General features: G+C 49.0%; 1 protein-coding gene across 1 annotated transcript in view; it reads left to right on the forward strand.

Annotated features, from left to right (window-relative positions):
• Positions 1-2,317: 2,317 nt before the first annotated feature.
• The window catches only part of ubap2l (ubiquitin associated protein 2-like), a 75,046-nt gene continuing 60,214 nt past the window's right edge, over positions 2,318-17,149 (forward strand). The window contains 7 exon segments of the mRNA XM_052045824.1: positions 2,318-2,447; positions 6,031-6,108; positions 7,111-7,221; positions 9,458-9,626; positions 11,118-11,213; positions 13,779-13,821; positions 16,529-16,638. Of these exon segments, the coding sequence (XP_051901784.1) occupies positions 2,358-2,447; positions 6,031-6,108; positions 7,111-7,221; positions 9,458-9,626; positions 11,118-11,213; positions 13,779-13,821; positions 16,529-16,638 (697 nt within the window). The 5' untranslated portion in view covers positions 2,318-2,357.

Here is a 17,149-nt window from a genome sequence, read left to right on the forward strand (position 1 = left end):
TCTGTGTAACTGATCATCTTCTTCCCCAGAACCATCCTCCCACGTGAAGTCTAGTCAAGTTTCATTGTCATTTGCAGAAGTATGGTGAGGTACAGGTACAGTGGAAAAACTTTGCATGCAGCAGTATCACAGGTATGCAGATTCAGACAACAGAACACGTGTATAATTTATGGACAATTTGTACGACAGTGAAGAAAAAAGTGGGCAAAACATTTAGTGCAAAAAAAACAGATAAGTCCATGGTAGTGCAAGAGGTAGCCATCGTGTTCCATTACTGAAGTAGGATTAGGTTTGTGCAGGTCAGTTCAAGAACCTGACGGTTGTAGGGAAGTAGCTGTTCCTGAACCTGGTGGTGTGGGACTTCAGGCTTCTGTACCTCCTGCCTTGACAGTAGCAGCGAGAAGAGGGCAGGACCTGGATGGTGGGGATCCTTGATGATAAATGCCAATTTCTTGAGGCAGTGCCTAATGTAGATGCTTTCAATGGTTGGGAGGGCTGTGACTGTGGTGGTCCAGGCTGTGTCTACTACTCTGCAGCCTCTTATGATCCTGTGTGTTGGAATTGCTGTACCAGGTTGTGGTACAACCAGTCAGGGTACTTTCAACAGCGCATCTGTAGAAGTTTGTTTGAGGATTGGTTGACATGCCAACTCTCCTTAAGCTTCTCAGGAAGTAGAGGTGTTCCTGAACTGTCTAAGATCCTTCAGAAAGTACAATGCTCAGAATTAAACACCTTCTTCAATTGGAGCTGGAGTAATGGGTTCAGCAGGGCTGTGTTACCTTGTTTTCAAAAAAAAGTGTCCCAGACTTGAAGCATTAACTGCCTAGTGCTGCCTGACCTGAGTGTTTTTAGCATTTTCTCCATTTTATTTTTATCCTCAGCCGCTGCATATGCTTGTATGCTTCATTTAACCCTTCCAAATGCCTCTCCACTTCCTTGGTTCGTCGTCTTCCCTCCCCATCTTCGGAAGTTAGGTTCATCACCTAAACCCTACTCTGCCATTAATCTTGGTGCTTTCCCATCCCCTCCCTTGCTGTCCTGGGTCTGACCCTGCTTTGCATAAGCTTTTGAGGTGTCTTTCTTCTGTACAGGTGCTTTATTGACCAGGGATAGGAAAGGGATAAGCGTGATTGACAGACAACATACTTAGCAAAAAAAAACTGACAATGGTCTTGATGTGTTGCTTTGCACAGCTGACCTCTTCCATGTTGCATCAATATCTAGCTGTAGATTTTAACAGAAATGTTTTTAAAAATTAATGCTGAATTAGATACTAGGACAGGTGACCCAAAGTTTGGTCTGAGAGGGAGGTGTTATGGACCATCTCTAATGGAGGAGAGAGAGAAAAAGAAAAGTTCCTGAGCTTTGGGCCCTTGCAGATGAAGAACCACTGGTGATCAGGGAGGGATGAAAATGGGGAACAGAGATATCGGAGCTTTGACAGAAGCCTACAGTGGTTGTAAAGTGCGAGGGACCACAGATACTTTGAGAACAAGGATGTGAACCTCAAAACAAACGTGTGGCTTAACCAGGAGCCAGGGTGGGTTGGTGATCACCGGACGGGCAGCGAAAACATGCGTGAACGGATTCCCTGCGATTTGGGATATGGGCAACAGACCTTTTGGATGAGTTGAAGCTGACGGACTCTGCTCACTCAGCTGACAAATCTCTTTCCACTCTGCATCCACCACCAGGTGTAGAGTTCAACGCCCTTCTCAATTTTTAAAATCTCCATTGTTTCATTTCTATGTGGATATGGCAGTTACCTTGTTCACATATCCTTTGTGTTTTTAAAAAAAAAACACAAGAAAGCATAGCAGGTGTAGGCCAATCTACCTCTCAAGTCTGCTCTGCCATTGAATAAGATCATAGCTAGTCCAATCTTGGCCTCAACACCAGGCTTTTTACCCTGGTGCATAGGAGGTTGAAGGATGACCTTTATAGAGATTTATAAAATCATGAGAGGCACAGATAAGGTGGATGGTCACAGCCTTATTCCCAGGGCAAGGGAGGGCATAGGCTGAAGTTGAGAGGGGAAACATTTAAAAAGGACCTGAGGTATAACCTTCTCCGCACACAGGGTAGCGGTTATGTGGAACGAGCTGCCTGAGGAAGTGGTAGAGGTGGGTACAGTTACAATACTTAGAAGACATTTGGACATGTTCATAGGAAGGTTTAGAGAGATATGGGCCAAATGTAGACTATTCGGTTGGGATGGACGAGTTGAGCCTAAGGGCCTGTTTCCGTGCTGTATAACTGTCTGACTCTGTGAAGGCAATTTTTATTCACCTGTCTTTTCCCTGCTCTTTCCCTGCAGGTTTGTACCTTGTAAATACTGTTATTTGTATATACTGTAAATGATGACATCGGTGGGCACCAGTCGAGCCCGAGGCAACTGGGATCAGACACAGACACAGAATCAGACACAGCAGAAACAGCGGCCACAGGTAACCTTTCTCTGGGGGGCAGATAACCTACTGGTGCTTAGCGCTGCTCCCATTCCCTTCAAGCCAGTGCCGACTTGCTTCCATCCAAATGTCCACTGCGGTCATTGCCCAGAACGGTGGGGGTGCGCAGGCTATGCTGTCCTTCTGCTGTACTCCAGCAGCTGCTCTTGATGTACCAGTCTGGGGACTGCCTGGTGTTGCCAGCTCCCTACTGCCCTCAGTGGCTGAGGCGTGGAACGCAAGAGCGGGCTTGCGGGGAGGGTGTTGGGAAAGGGCGATCAGGTGTGGAGTACGAGGTCATAGCTAGATTAGTGTACGGTTCTGGTTCCCACACTGCACGAACGATATGACAATATTAGACAGGGTGCACAGGAGATCTACAAGGATGCTACCAGGCTGGCGAATCCCAGTTCTGAGGAAAGACCACATAGACTGGAGTTGTTTCCTTTGGAATAAGGAGAACTGACAGGTGTACAAAGTTGAGGCCCCTATTTCAGATCTATATTTCCTTACAAGGATGTATTAGCCTATCGAATCTATGCCAGCTTTGTTTACCCTACTAATTTTCCCTGTCACCTAATCATCCTAGATTGCCGTCACCATCTTCTCCCCCCCCCCAAAGATTCTACCCCTCACCCACACACTAGGGAGGATTTATAGCGGCCAATTCCTCCTCCACCCCGCACATCTTTGGGATGTGTGAGGAAACTGGAGCAGTGTGTGTAGGGGGGGGGAGAGACCCTGCACGGTTACAGAGAGAGCGTGCAAACTCCACACAGACGGCACAGGAGGTCGGGACCAAACCTGGGTCACTGGAGCTGTGAGGCAGCGGCTCTACTTGCTGTGATGTCTAGGTAATGTGAGTGGGAGCACCCCAGTTTCCTCAAGTAAAAAGCAAAGTTCCTGGAAAGGCTCATACAGTCAGGTGATATCTGTGTCGAGAGAAACGGCTAATGTTTCAGGTTAAGTGACCTTTACTGAGAATGGGGAAATGTTATTTCCCTTAACAGGCAGTTGAGTAACTAATAGGTTTGTCATTGGCCAAAGGATTAAGTGGTGGTGGGGAGAAAACTCTTCCATCCAGAGAATGGGTAGGCTTGGGGGGAAGAGTGGGTGTGTTGGTTTGGAACCCACTGCCTGGAATGTGGCAGATCACTCCTCGCATTCAAGGCTGAATGCACATCGGAGGAACAGCACCTTGATTTCTCCCTGGGCAGTCTCCAACCTGGTGCCGTGAATATCAAATTCTCAAACTTCTGGTCCCTTTCTCTCTCCTCCTGATCTACCTGGCCCTCACACTATCCCTTTCCCCTCTCCACCTGCCCACCACCTGCTGTTTCTCTTGCGCACCTCTCCCCCTCTATTCCATGGTCCACCTTCCTCTCCTATCAGATTCCATCATAAGATCTCTTTATTAGTCACATGTACATTGAAACACAGTGAAATGCATCTTTTGCGTGGTGTTCTGGGGAGCAGCCCGCAAGTGTCGCCACGCTTCCAGCGCCAACATAGCACGCCCACAACTTCCTAACCCATACATCTTTGGGATGTGGGAGGAAACTGCTTCATCCCCTTGTCATTTTCACCCATCGCCTCCCAGTTTCACTCGTGATTCCCACTCTTGTTTCCACCCCCCCCCCCCAAAAAAAATGGATCCACCTATCACCTGCCAGCTCTTGCTCCACCCCTTCCTCCCTCCCTCCCCTCCCCACCACACACATTTCTACACTGGCTAGCTTCCCTCTTTCTTTCAGTCCAGATAAAGGGTCTCGACCCAAAGAGTCAACTGTCCGTTTCCCTCCATAGATGCTGCCTTCCTCCAGCGCTTTGTGTGTTACTCCAGATTCCAGCATCTGCAGTCTGTCTTGTGTCTCCACTTTCCAGCAGAACCTGGCTTAAGCCAGTTGGCTGTGGACTGAAAGGTGGGGAGTGGGATTAGGCTGGGGAGTCCGACACAGTCGCAGTGAGAATGTGCGAACACCACCGGACAGCACCACTGGCTTGTTGGAGCTTTGCAGCAGCAGCCCTCTGCTTGTCCTTAACCAGACGTTGCAAAGCCCCACCTTCCTTCCCCAGTCCTCGTTTTCCCCAAGCTGGTTCCGCGCAGTCTCCCCTTACTGCATGCATGACTTGTCAAATGCCAATGGCACTTGCATTGTTCTGAAGCTTTGATAGTTTCTGCAATGTTACATCAAAGGCAGTCTTGCTTCAACAGCAAGATGATACCTGGCCATCCGCTGTTGTCTGGCTTGTTTGCAAAGGGGTTTCCTGGGCCAAGGAGTAGTGTGTTTCTCAGGTGTTCCAATCCCTCCCTTTTGGTTGTGCTGCAGCTGTAATGCACCTCCCTACTTTGCTCAGGCAGTAGCTTAATTTTAAGTGTAGTTCGTTGGGCGATCTCACCTGGTGCAGGAGATCAGGGGTGGCGTGCCTTCAGCTCCTGGCTGGAGTTGGTGAGTAAGGCTTTGTGAAGCATCATTTTCTTCAGGGCTTTTCACCCCCCCCCCCAAACACCCATTTAAACTGGGCGTCATTTCAGAGTTCGTCTGTTTAAAAATAATCAGCTGGCGACTTGGTGCTGGTATTGAAGTGCCGCAGTCAGTCTGGAACTTGATGCAGAGGAAGAAGGGGGCAGAGCTATTGCACCTGAGCAGCGTGCTGTAGGTTTGACTAAACTGGCTGGATAACCTGCGTGATCGGCTGTAACCTTATGCCACTGTCTCCCCCAGCGCTGAGCATGAGGGAGCAGTTTGCAGCATTGTGCAGCGTCATGTGACAGGTGTTCCATTACTACTCTGTATTGTTCGAGTGCATTCTGTTCCCTCCCCCCGTCCCTTTCTAACTGTGCAAGGCTATGGTCCCTGAAACTTAACATGCCAGATGTCTTTCAGTCAGTGGATCCCTTGCCTGACTTGAGCTAACCCTGTCCACATTTTTGCCTGCTGCCCAGGTTGAGGGCAGGTTCATTACTTTCCGTGGTCCCCCCCATTTCACTTGGACGGCCCAAAGCTCTCTCCGGCCTTTGAGATCCTTCCAAGGCGCAGTATGATGTAGGAAATGCGGCAGCCACTGCGCACAGCAAGCAAGCTGACCATGTCATCTGGTTTCTGGAGTGTTCGATCAACAAACCCACTCTTCCAACGACAGATTGTGTGTGCAATGGCAAGTGGGATGAGGGCAGATTGCATCCAGCAGTTTTGGGGTGGGGGGGGGGGGGATGATGGGGTGGAGAGGAAGCTGGATCTTGCCTTTTGAGGTTTGTGGGAGGTGGACAGGGCCATATCCGGCAGTTAACAGGTGTGGAAGTGTCCCATGGTTGACAGGAGCAGCTGCCAAATCTGGCAGGTGAGGGGGCTGTATTCTGCAGATGTTAGGGGACTTTGCAAGCTGTATCCTGTAGATAAGATGGTGGGAGTGGGAGGAAACTATATCAACTGATGTAATGCAGAGGAACGGGTGTGCCCCATGGTTAAGGTATTTCTTGCGCTCGTCTGGAACCCAACCAAGGTCATTCTTTCTGAGATTAGGCTGTTACAGCTGGCTCTTGTCTGTCACTGTTTCCTTTTTTTTGACCCCACCTCTCAAGGCCACAGCAGAGCAGATACGAATTGCACAGATGATTTCAGACCACAATGATGCTGACTTTGAAGAGAAAGTAAAGCAGGTAAGTATCAAAGGCAGAATACTTGTTCCCAGCGCAGGCGCGCGGCCCCTCTCCATTTGGCATGTGGCTGCATCACCTTGGGGTTCAGCCACCGATTCATAGTGGTGGCAATCTCAGTTAATTTGGTTCTGGAGTCTTGGGCATTCCTCCCATGCAAAACAAATGCTTTGTTACATATCGAATGGTCGCTATTTATTGACAGTTTGAATATCAAATATTTAATTTTATTATTAGATTGTGGGGGAGTTAGGTTTGTGGAAAACTCACAGAAACTAGAGTTGTTCAGATCAGCAACCCTTAAAGGAAGATGGAATTGAGCTGTTCAGACTGAGTAAACCGGAAACTGTTGCCAGGGGGCTGGTAACTAGAGGGATATGGGCTCAAGTTTGGTTTTAAAAAAGAGAATCTGGTGTAATTTTGGGCTGGCAGGGATGAAGGGAGAAGAGTGTAGATTTTCTTTGTCCCACACTGACTTATGATCCAAAATCCTCTCCTTGAAAACAGACATTAACTTTCAAAGGAAAATCTGGATTCGGATGTGAAAAGGTACAATCCCCTATTGGGGAGGAACAGAAGTAATTAGTTCAGAGGACCGGCACAGGCCCAATGGGCCAAATGGCCTCTTGTAGTGTTTGGGAGCTTGTAATTTGCAGGAGTTTCATCGTTGACTCTCCAGTTCTGTTTGCTTTTGTGCAGAAATTGATTGGGTGCCATTTTTAGTTAAGACCAGATTAATCGGCATGCTTTTTGGGGTGGGGTGCAGTGTTTATCTGCCAGGGGCAAGGAAACAACCATTTATTCTTGTATAGGTTGTTCCCTCCTGCTGGGGTGTTCTGAAGCATGAAGGTTTCCTTGGGGCTTCTGTGGATGAGAGTTCCATCCGTTGCCTCAGGCTGTTCGCTTTACCTTGCGCCATCTGTTCCTCCTGGGCTTTTTGGCTCTCGCCCATGGGGCGAGGTAAAAGTGATGCCATCTGACCGAACCACCTCTTCTGTTCCGCAGCTGATTGACATCACAGGCAAAAACCAGGATGAGTGCATGATCGCTTTGCACGATTGCAATGGTGACGTCAACAGGGCTATCAATGTTCTCCTGGAAGGAAACCCAGACACGGTACTGCTTTTGTGTATGAATCGGAACCAGTGTAGCTGAGAGAGTGGGGTGAGAGGTGTGTGTGCCTTTGTCTCGCTTCCCTGCCCAATAAGACTGCCTGATAGAAGGAAGGCTAACTTCAGCAACCCAGCTCCAGATCTGTAACAAAGCCACGTGCGAAATGGCACGTTAATGTTCCCATTCCCTGGAATGCTGTTGCCCTCAAGCTACTGTACTAAGCATTTCCATCCAACAGACTGTATTCTGGCTGGCAATGCAGTTCCAGTCCATCCATTTGGAAACATTATTAGATGTCCCCTGGTTTCCTCTCCCTCTTGTCGTATCGGGATTTGGGCATCACCAGCGTTCCTGTATTGAGCTGAGTGTTTGCAGGCTGTTCTGCAAAAGGATGCACTGACTAAACATGGACCTTTTCCAAAGGTAACCAGACCAGTACTTGGTTTCTACAACCCCCTGTGCTTGTCCACAACAAGCACATCCATTGTCGCATGCCAGGTGCACACCTACCTGGAATAGAGACTGCTCCCTGTATCCAATTGGGAGCAGCTGTCAGCTCAGGCTAAGTTCCAGGGCCACTTTACCTGAAGCAGAAAATGGTGGAGGAGGGGTGACGGTGAGGGGAAGCCTCTGTGGCTATTTGCACTCTGCCTATCACCCTTCCTCACTTGTTCTCCAGCTTTTGCTCCACCCCCTCACCTTTTTATACTGACTACCTCCCCTCTGTTTCAGTCCAGATGAAGTTCTCGACCTGAAATGTCTGCTGTCCATTTCCCTCTGCAGATGCTGACTGACCTGCTGAGTTCCTCCAGCATCTTTTGTTGTCCCTTATACAAGTCCTTTGATATATGCCTTGTGGAATTAGAGCAACTTGTAGGAAATAGAAGCACAAGCAGACCACAGCTGCTCTCGCATTTAATGACCATCGATCCTTTATCTCAGTGCCACTTTCCTGCACTAGGCCCATAATTCCCTTAATATCCAGAAACGTTTCCCCCCCTCCCCTTAGTCTTGAATGTACTCAGCAACTGAGCCCCCATAGCCCTTTCGGGTAGTGAACTCCAGCAATTCATCACCCTCCAGGTGGGGGAAAAAAGTTTCTCCTCTCCATCCTGAATGGCCAACCCTTTTGTTTTGATTCCGTGACCTCTGGTTTGAGACACCCCACCTAAGAGAAACAACTACACATAAGAATTTTGTGTGTTACAATGGCATTGCCTCTCATTCTTCTAAACTCTAGAGTCCAGACCAGGAAACAATGAGAGCAACATAGAGAAAGGTCATTTGGCTCATTGAGTCCATACTGGCTTCCCCAACAGAGCAAACCAACCAGTCCCACTTTTCCTAATCCCTTGTAGTCCTGTGACTTATTCTGCGACTTCCCCATAGACTTTTTGATTCTTTTAAATTTCCTTCCAGCGTACAAAGAGGCCACTCAGCCCATTGATTCTATGCTGGTGCTCAGAGCAGTCCTATTCCACCACTTATCACCCTGTAACCTGTTCTGTCTCGCCTGCCCATGACCACTCCTCTACTTCAACTGCCAGCACTTGGGAGGAAACTGGAGCACCTGGCGGGGGAACCCACCCAGTCATAAGAGAACGTGCAAACTCTTCCCACAGCACCAGAGGTCAGGATCGAACCCAGGTTGCTGGATCTGTGAGGCAGCAACACCTCCTGCCGCCCCAATGCGCCACCTCTGAATCAGTCCAGACTGGCAGTCCATTATCTTAACCTCTTTGCCCCTGTGCCTGGCTCCATAGTAAGATAAGATTTCTTTATTAGTCACATGTACATCAAAACACACAGTGAAATGCATCCTTTGCGTAGAGTGTTCTGGGGGCAGCCCGCAAGTGTCGCCACGCTTCCGGCGCCAACACAGCACGCCCACAACTTCCTAACCCGTACGTCTTTGGAATGTGGGAGGAAACCGGAGCACCCGGAGGAAACCCACGCAGACACGGGAGAACGTACAAACTCCTTACAGACAGCGGCCGGAATTGAACCTGGGTCGCTGGCGCTGTAATAGCATTACGCTAACTGCTACGCTACCGTGCCTGCCATAGTGCGTGTTATGTTAGGCTCAACCTCAGCCAGTTCATCAGAGAGAAGGATGACCAGCTCTCTCTACTGGAACGTGTGTGTGAATGAGGCAGCGAGTGTAAAATTCAGCTCCTCTGCAAGAGAGGATTCACTGTCCCTTTGCTCAGCTGGTCACCTTTCTCTCCTCCCCTCGCAGGATTCTTGGGAAATGGTGGGGAAGAAGAAGAGCTTGGCGGGACAGAAGGAAGCTGGTCAGGCAGAAGGAAACGAAGAGGGCAAAGAGATTCGCGACCGAGACCGGGAGTTCAGCCGAAGGCGCGTGGGTGGAAGCAGGAGAGGAAGGGGTGCGAGCCGGGGCAGGGAGTGTAAGTGGCTCGTGTCAGGACTGCCTTGATGGATGTTCTCGCTGTCACACCGTGGAATCGTTCTGGGTTATCCATCCATCCCTCCTGGAACCTGACCCTGTCTGTTTTTTCACCTGTTGAACATACCTGCCCTCCTCCTTTTGTGTATCATTGGTTCTTGGCTGTTCTGTGTGGGAGTGAGTTCCCTTTTCCCACCACTCTCTGGGACTAGATGTGCTCCAGAATTCCCGACGGGATTTATGAGTGGCTTTCAGCCTCTTGGCTGTGGAGTGGCAGAAATCACCATTCATCCTTTTTAAAGATCTCTGTTAGGTCGTGGGGAAATGAGGCTCTGTTGGCAGCATGTTTGAGTGTGGGGAGCTGTTGACTTTTGCCACCACAGAGTATTGGTGGTCAAACTGAGCCCCTGTTCAAATTAAAATCAGTTATTTTGAGTCTTGTGCAATGTACAGACTGTGACCTTGGCAGTGTCTGCACAGCAGAATGTACCAACAGGTTAATGAGGGCACCTCTTCCATGGGTGGCATCTCCCAGTTGCTGTGAATGGAGTGGTTGCTGGACCATGTCAGAGGGCATTTAAGCTTCCTGTCTGAGCTGTTGGAAACTATTTTGGGGGAGAGCCATAATGAACAGGCTATGGAAAATTACTTGTGCTGTTTCCTGTCATTTGGGGACAGGAAATGGGAACCAAGACTTCCAGTAGCCTCTGGCCAATAAATTCTGTTCTGAAGTCAAACTGAACAAGTGTCACCATAGTTCAGGGTTTGATGGCAGTCGGACCTGAATACGAGCCTCCTTTTTGGATGGAGACATGGGGGATTGCAGGTGCTGGAAATCTGGAGCGACACTCGAAGGTGCTGGAGGAATTCTGTGGGTCAGGCAGCATCTGTGGAGGGAAATGGACAGTCAACGTTTTGGGTCAAGACCCTTCATCTGGACTGGCCAACCTGAAACGTCAACTGTCCATTTCCCTCTATAGATGGTGCCTGACCCGCTGACCTCCAGTACCTTTTGTGTGTAGCTCCTCGTTGGATGATTTCCTGTTCTCCAGCAGCATAGGTGAAGCAAGTCAGTGGCTTAATGCCTTGGTGAGTCTGAAACCACGTGCAGGTCAGACAGATGTGGATGGAAGCTTTCCTTCCCCATTGATCACTAGTGAACCCAGGGGGATTTTGCCTCAATCTTACAGTCGCTGTTTGCAGATTTATTTAAATTCCCCAGCTGTGTTGATGGAATTTGAATGAGTCTGTCCAGGTCATCGGTATGGTCACTGCATTAATAACCTGTAAACTTGGCCACTGTGCTGCCTCTCAGTGTCAAAATGACTGAATGTTCTGGTTCAGTGAGATTGATGAGTTTAACACTGGGCTTGGGCCTAGGGAGATCTCCCCCATCCTCTTCTGTCCACTGGAACACCAGTGAAGAGCGTTGAGCGGTCATCGGGTGCCCCTTTCACGAGTAACCCCTCGATTGGATTTCTTCCCTGTGCAGTTCGGGGCCAGGAGAATGGGCTGGACGGAGCAAAGAGCAGTGGGACCTTTGGCAGGACCTCTGAGAGAGGAAGGCGAGGACGGGGCAGAGGCAGAGGTAAGCACCTTTGGAACGCAATGATGACTTGACGGCGCTTGCACCAGAGCTGCAGTACGTGTGTGCCATCTCCCCTGGTTCCCAGAAGGTTTTATTGGCTTAATATGAGCCAGAGAGTCGTACAGCACAGGTCTCCGGCTTACCAACTCCGCACCGACCATCAAACACTTACTCTCGTATTATTTTCCCTCAATTCCCTTCCCAGCTCCCCTCCCCCCCCACCCCCAGATTTTCCCACTCAGCTGCACACTGGGGGCAACTTACAGCAGCCAATTAACCCACCAACCCCCGTGTGTCTTTGGGGTGTGGGAGGAAACCCATGCAGTCACAGGGAGAACATGCAAACTCCACTCAGATAGCAACGGAGGTCAGGATCAAACCTGGGTCACTGGAGCTGTGAGGCAGCAGCTCTATTAGCTGGGGTTATTCAGTTTGAAAATTTTGCAAAGGTAAAAATATTTTTTTAAATGCACGCTGGCTGCTCAGGTTGGAAGGTTAACCCTCTACTACTCTGACAGGCTCTCCTTAGACCTGCAACTTCTACCATGATGAAAGACGAGGGCAGCTGGCACAGAAGAATGCTTTCAGGTTTCCCTCCGACTCGCACTCTTGCCTGGCCGAGTTCCACTCCAGTTAACGTTCAAACTGGACACCAGTCTAAGATGAGTCAGCCCCTTGACTGGTACCCCCATCCATCACTGGGTGCAGTGTGTGCCACCTACAAAATGCACTGCATTTTCTTGCCCATACTCCAGCCCCATGACCCCTACCACCAATAACGATTGGGGGCAGCGGGGGACCACCACCCCCTGCGGGTTCCTGTCCACATTGCACACCATCCCAGTTTGGAAATGGATTTGGTTGGGTCTAAATCCTGGAAGCTCCTTCCCCAGGAGCCCTGGCAGCACCTTCACTGCACAAACGTGCAGCACTTCACGGTTTCTCATTGCCACCTTCCTGAGGGCAACTGGGGATAAGCAGAGAGTGGTAAACACAGCCTGGTCCATCATGGGCTCGTCACTCCCTTCCAGTACGTTGCTTCGGGAAGACTAGTGGTATTGCTAAGGATGCCTGCGACTCTGGCCATTCCCTTCTGGGATAAGATACAGGAGCTTGAAAGTCTGGACGATCAGACGATAGCATTGAGGAAGATGGCTTCTTCCCCACTGCTATCAGACTTGTGAACCAAAAATCTCTTTTGCACCCCTTTCCCAGTGATACTGTCTCCTAATTCTACCCCTCTGTTATTCTGCTATAGTCACTTTAGTTTTATTTTTTCACTACTTCAGATTGGACTACAATCTCTGCACCATTCTGCTGTCTTGCGCATGTCATATTTATTAGTGTTTACTCTGTGAGCTTCATGCAAGGAATCTCATTGCACCCTGGTGTCTATGACAATAGACTGAGCAAAAAATGCTGACATTACCAATGACGCCCATGTCCAAGAAATGAATATATAAATGAAGACGTCCCCTGTAATCCCCAAAACTGCCCCGGTGACAACACTGAGAATTTATAGGATGAGGTGGCTGCAGTTATTTCTAACTGTGATTTAATGTTGGGGATCACAGTTGTACAAGATGCACTGCAGCAACTCGGCAAAGCTGCCCTCTCGAGCCTGCATCCTCTACCACCTCAAAGTACGAGGGTTGCAGGTGCTTGGGGGGCCCCACCAGGCTTTCCTGCTCCCAAGTGATGCACCCACCCTCACCCGGAAACATCGTCCCTTTCCTTCACTTGGATTTGCCCAGCCCGGCGTCACTGAGAGTGGCCTCGCTGCATGGACTGCAGCAGTTCAAGAAGGAGTCTTGCCACCACTCCCTCAAGAGGGCAGTCATAGATGCATAATGCTGGCCTTGCCAGTGATGCTCTTGCAACATCCGTGAGCGCGTTTAAAACTGGCAGCTGTGGAGTTGGGCACCTGTGGGGCGGAGGTGGAGGAATGCGTCCCCAGTGGCCTGGCACTCTGCAACAAGGCAAAATGGACCACCTTTACCAGCTAATGTTCTGGGAGCTTTTGTAGGCCATGCACCTCCTGCTTGCAAAAGGGTCCTCACTGGGATGAAGCCTCGTGTTTAGCTAGCCTCTCCTAGCCCATGAGGAGAGATTGAGTCGCCTGGGACTCTACGTGCTGGAATTCAGATGAGAGGGGATCTTAGAGAAACGTGTAAAATTATGAAAGGGACAGATAAGATAGAGGCAGGAAAGTTGTTTCCACTGGTAGGTGAGGCTAGAACTAGGGGGTGTAGCCTCAAGATTGGGGGGAGGAGGGAGATGAGGAGGAACTGCTTTTCCCAGAGAGTAGCGAATCTGTTGAATTCTCTGCTCAAGGGAGCAGTAGGGGCTACCTCATTAAATATATTTAAGACACAGGTAGATTTTTGCATAGATGGGGAATTAAGGGTTATGGGGAAAGGCAGGTAGGTGGAACTGAGTCCACGGCCAGAGCAGTCATGATCTTATTGAGTGGTGGAGCCAGATGGTCTGCTCCTCTTATGTTCTTCCATAAGCAGCATCTGTGCCTGGAAATTAAACCAATCCCAGTTCTGTTCTGTTCATCAGGTTTGGGCCGAAGAGGAGGAAGGTTTTCTGCCCAGGGAATGGGGTAAGTTGCTTTTCACAAACTGAATTCTTTTGGACATAAGTTGTGCATTGAGACGTCAAGTTACAGCTCCTCTGGTTCTGGGCCTGAAATTCAAACCGGTCTGTTATTGGGTGGGGTGGGTGGAATTTCTTTCAAGTGCGCTACACCTCTGGAGTAATGAGCGGAGCAAGTTGGTGGTATAGTGGGCAGTGAAGAAGGTTGTTCTAAAATCACAATGATCTTCAACTGGGCCAGTGGTCTGAGGAATGGCAGATGAAGTTTAAGTTGGATAAATGCGTGGTGTTGCATTTTGGTAAAACAAACCAGGGCAGGACTTGCACAGGAAATATTTGGGGGTGTTGTAGAACAGAGAGGCCTAGGGACACGGGTGCATAGTTACTTGAAAGTGGCGGCACAGGTAAGTGGGGTGGTGAAGGTGTTTGGCACACTTGCCTTCATAGGTCAGTATATTGAGTACAGGAGTTGGTGTGTCGTCATTCAGCTGGTCAAGACATCGGTATGGCTACATTTAGAGTACTTTGTACACTTGTCACCCTGCCATAGGAAAGATGTCATTAAACTGGAGAGGGTGTTTTTAAAAAAAAAAGGTTTACAAGTATGTTACTGGGACTAGAGGGGCTGGATAGGCTGGGATTTTTTTTTTCCCCTGGCATGTATGAGGCTAAGGAGTGACTTTAATAGAGGCTTATAAAATCATGAGGGGCACAGATCAGGTGAATAACCACAGTCTCTTCCCTAGGGTTGGGGGGGGGGGGTGGCAGTCTAAAGCTGGAGCGCATAGGTTTAAAGTGAGAGGGGATCTGAGGGGCAACTTCTTCCACACACTGGTAGGTATATGGAACGACGGCCAGAGGAAATGGTAGAGGCGACATTTAAAAGGCATTTGGTGGGTACATGGATAAGGAAGGTTTAGAGGGATGTGGGCCAAACGCAGGGAAATGGGATTAGCTTGGATAGACACAAGATGTTTGGTTGGTGTGGATGAGTTAGGCAGAAGGGCTGGTTTTCTGTGCTGTATAGCTTTTGAAGTGTTGACACTGCCAGGGGCATTCCTAACAGGGATCCCAACTCCCTCATCCCTTTGGAGGACTGAGGAACTAAAGGTGAACTGCACTCCATAGAAACATAGAAAACCTACAGCATAATTCAGTCCCTTCGGCCCACAAAGCTGTGCCGAACATGTCCCTACCTTTAGAAAATACTAGACTTACCCATAACCTTCTATTTTTCTCAGCTCCATGTACCTATCCAAAAGTCTCTTAAAAGACCCTATCATATCTGCCTCCACCATCATTGCCAGGAGCCCATTCCACACACTCACCACTCTCTGAGTAAAAAAAAAACTTAGCCCTGACATCTCTGCACCTACTCCCCAGCACCTTAAACCTGTGTCCTCTTGTGGCAACCATTTCAGCCCTGGGAAAAAGCCTCTGACTGTCCACAGGATCAATGCCTCTCATCATCGTATACACCTCTATCAGGTCCACTTCTCTGCATTTAGTTGCCTTGTTAACTTCCGAGAGAGAAAAAGGAGAGTTAATTGGTATCCATGCTGTCTTAATGTGTTTGACCAGATGTGACAAGCTCCTTTTTAGCGATACTTTCCTGAATAAATTTTAGTCCATTTGGCCAGGTGTTTGAAGTTTGTCAGTCCTCGCTGTTAAAGATTTGCATTTCTGTCACATCTATTGGGATCGCCTCACACATCCAATGAAGTACTTCTGAAGTGCAGTTACTGTTATAGTGTAGGAAACATGGCAAGCTCCTACAAATGCAGCTTAACATCTAGCTGGCATTTTAGATACCTTGATTGCCGGATAAATATTGGCCTATGACCCCAGGGAAAAGACTGTCCATAGAAACTTTCCTTGGCAGCCTGGGTTTAATGTCCCATGTGTAACATTGGAGCATCGGAGGCTGAGGGGAGACCTGATAGAAGTTTATAAAATGAGAGGCATAGATAGGGTAGATGGTCAGAGTCTCTTTCCCAGGGTAGGAATGTCAAATACTAGAGGGCATAGCTTTAAGATGAGATGGGGGAAGCTTAAAGCAGATGAGCGGGGCAAGCTTTTTTTTTACACAGTGGTCGGTGCTTGGAACGGGCTGCCAGAGGTGGTGGTGGGAGCAGATACAGTAGAGGCATTTAAGAGGCTGTTAGATTTGAATATGCAGGGAATGGAGAGGTGGATTATGTGCAGGCAGAAAGGATTAGTTTCATTTGACATCATGGTCGGCATAGACATTGTGGGCCGAAGGGCCTGTTCCTGTGCGGTACAATTCTATGTTGTTCTATGTAACATGACACTGGGAGTATCTGCTGAGGGCTTAGTTCTCCCTATTGTGGGGCTCAAACCCGTAACTCTCCAAACAAACAAACAAAAAAGCAATAGGATCCTTCACATCTGTCCAAAGTGCACAAACAGTGACCTCTGTTTAATTTCTAATCAGGAAGATGGTGTGCTGGCAGTGTGGCACTCACTCAGTACTGCACTGGAGTACCAGCCGAGGATTTGCACCCCAGTTTCTAGAGTGAGATTGGACCCCACTGCCTTCTAACCAAGTCACAGCTGTATCTGAAATCCTGCATTGCGCTGTCCCCGCCTTTGAGGCTGTACTGAGACACGAGTGTCATGAGGCATTGCGTTCCCACTGGGACTACTTGTGGCTCTGGGTGGCAGCGTATCAGGTGTTTGCATTTTCATTCCAGGACGTTTAACCCTGCCGATTACACTGATCCCGCCAACACGGACGAGTACTACGGGAATGCCAATCCAACGTGGAACAGCACCGCCAGCTTCGAGCCGGACGACGGAACAAGTAAGCGGCTCCCGCTCGGGATCTTGCGGAGGGAGGATTCAGTTTGGATTTCCCAGAGCAACAATTCCCAGTTTTAATGAACCCCTGATCCACTCTCCCTTCTGCCTGGCTGCATTTGAAACTTTTGCGGCATTGGCGTGTTTTTCATGTAGGAGTTGTCACAGCCCAAAACTTCTGTGAAAATCCTGGTGACGTCTGGTAGTAATAGAACCTGCTCTCTGGTATTTTCACTGAACGTTATGAGGAGGCCACTTGCCCTATCGCCTTTGGCCATCTCTTTTGAAATTCTAGCGGTCGAGCTGCTGGACAAGCATCCAGAGTTCTGGGCCATTGATCCGGAAGCGTGAGTTTGCATCCCCCACCCCCCCTCCCCCCATGTCAGCTAGGAAATTAAAGTCCAGGAGCTAAATCTGGAATTAAGGCAAGGATCATTGGTGATGTGAAACTATTGGATTGTTGTCAAAAACCCAGTTCATTAATGTCCCTTCAGAAATGGCGATCGGCAGTTTTT

The sequence above is a fragment of the Pristis pectinata genome, chromosome 40 (genome assembly GCF_009764475.1).
Source record: "Pristis pectinata isolate sPriPec2 chromosome 40, sPriPec2.1.pri, whole genome shotgun sequence".
In the NCBI taxonomy this organism is placed as follows: domain Eukaryota; kingdom Metazoa; phylum Chordata; class Chondrichthyes; order Rhinopristiformes; family Pristidae; genus Pristis; species Pristis pectinata.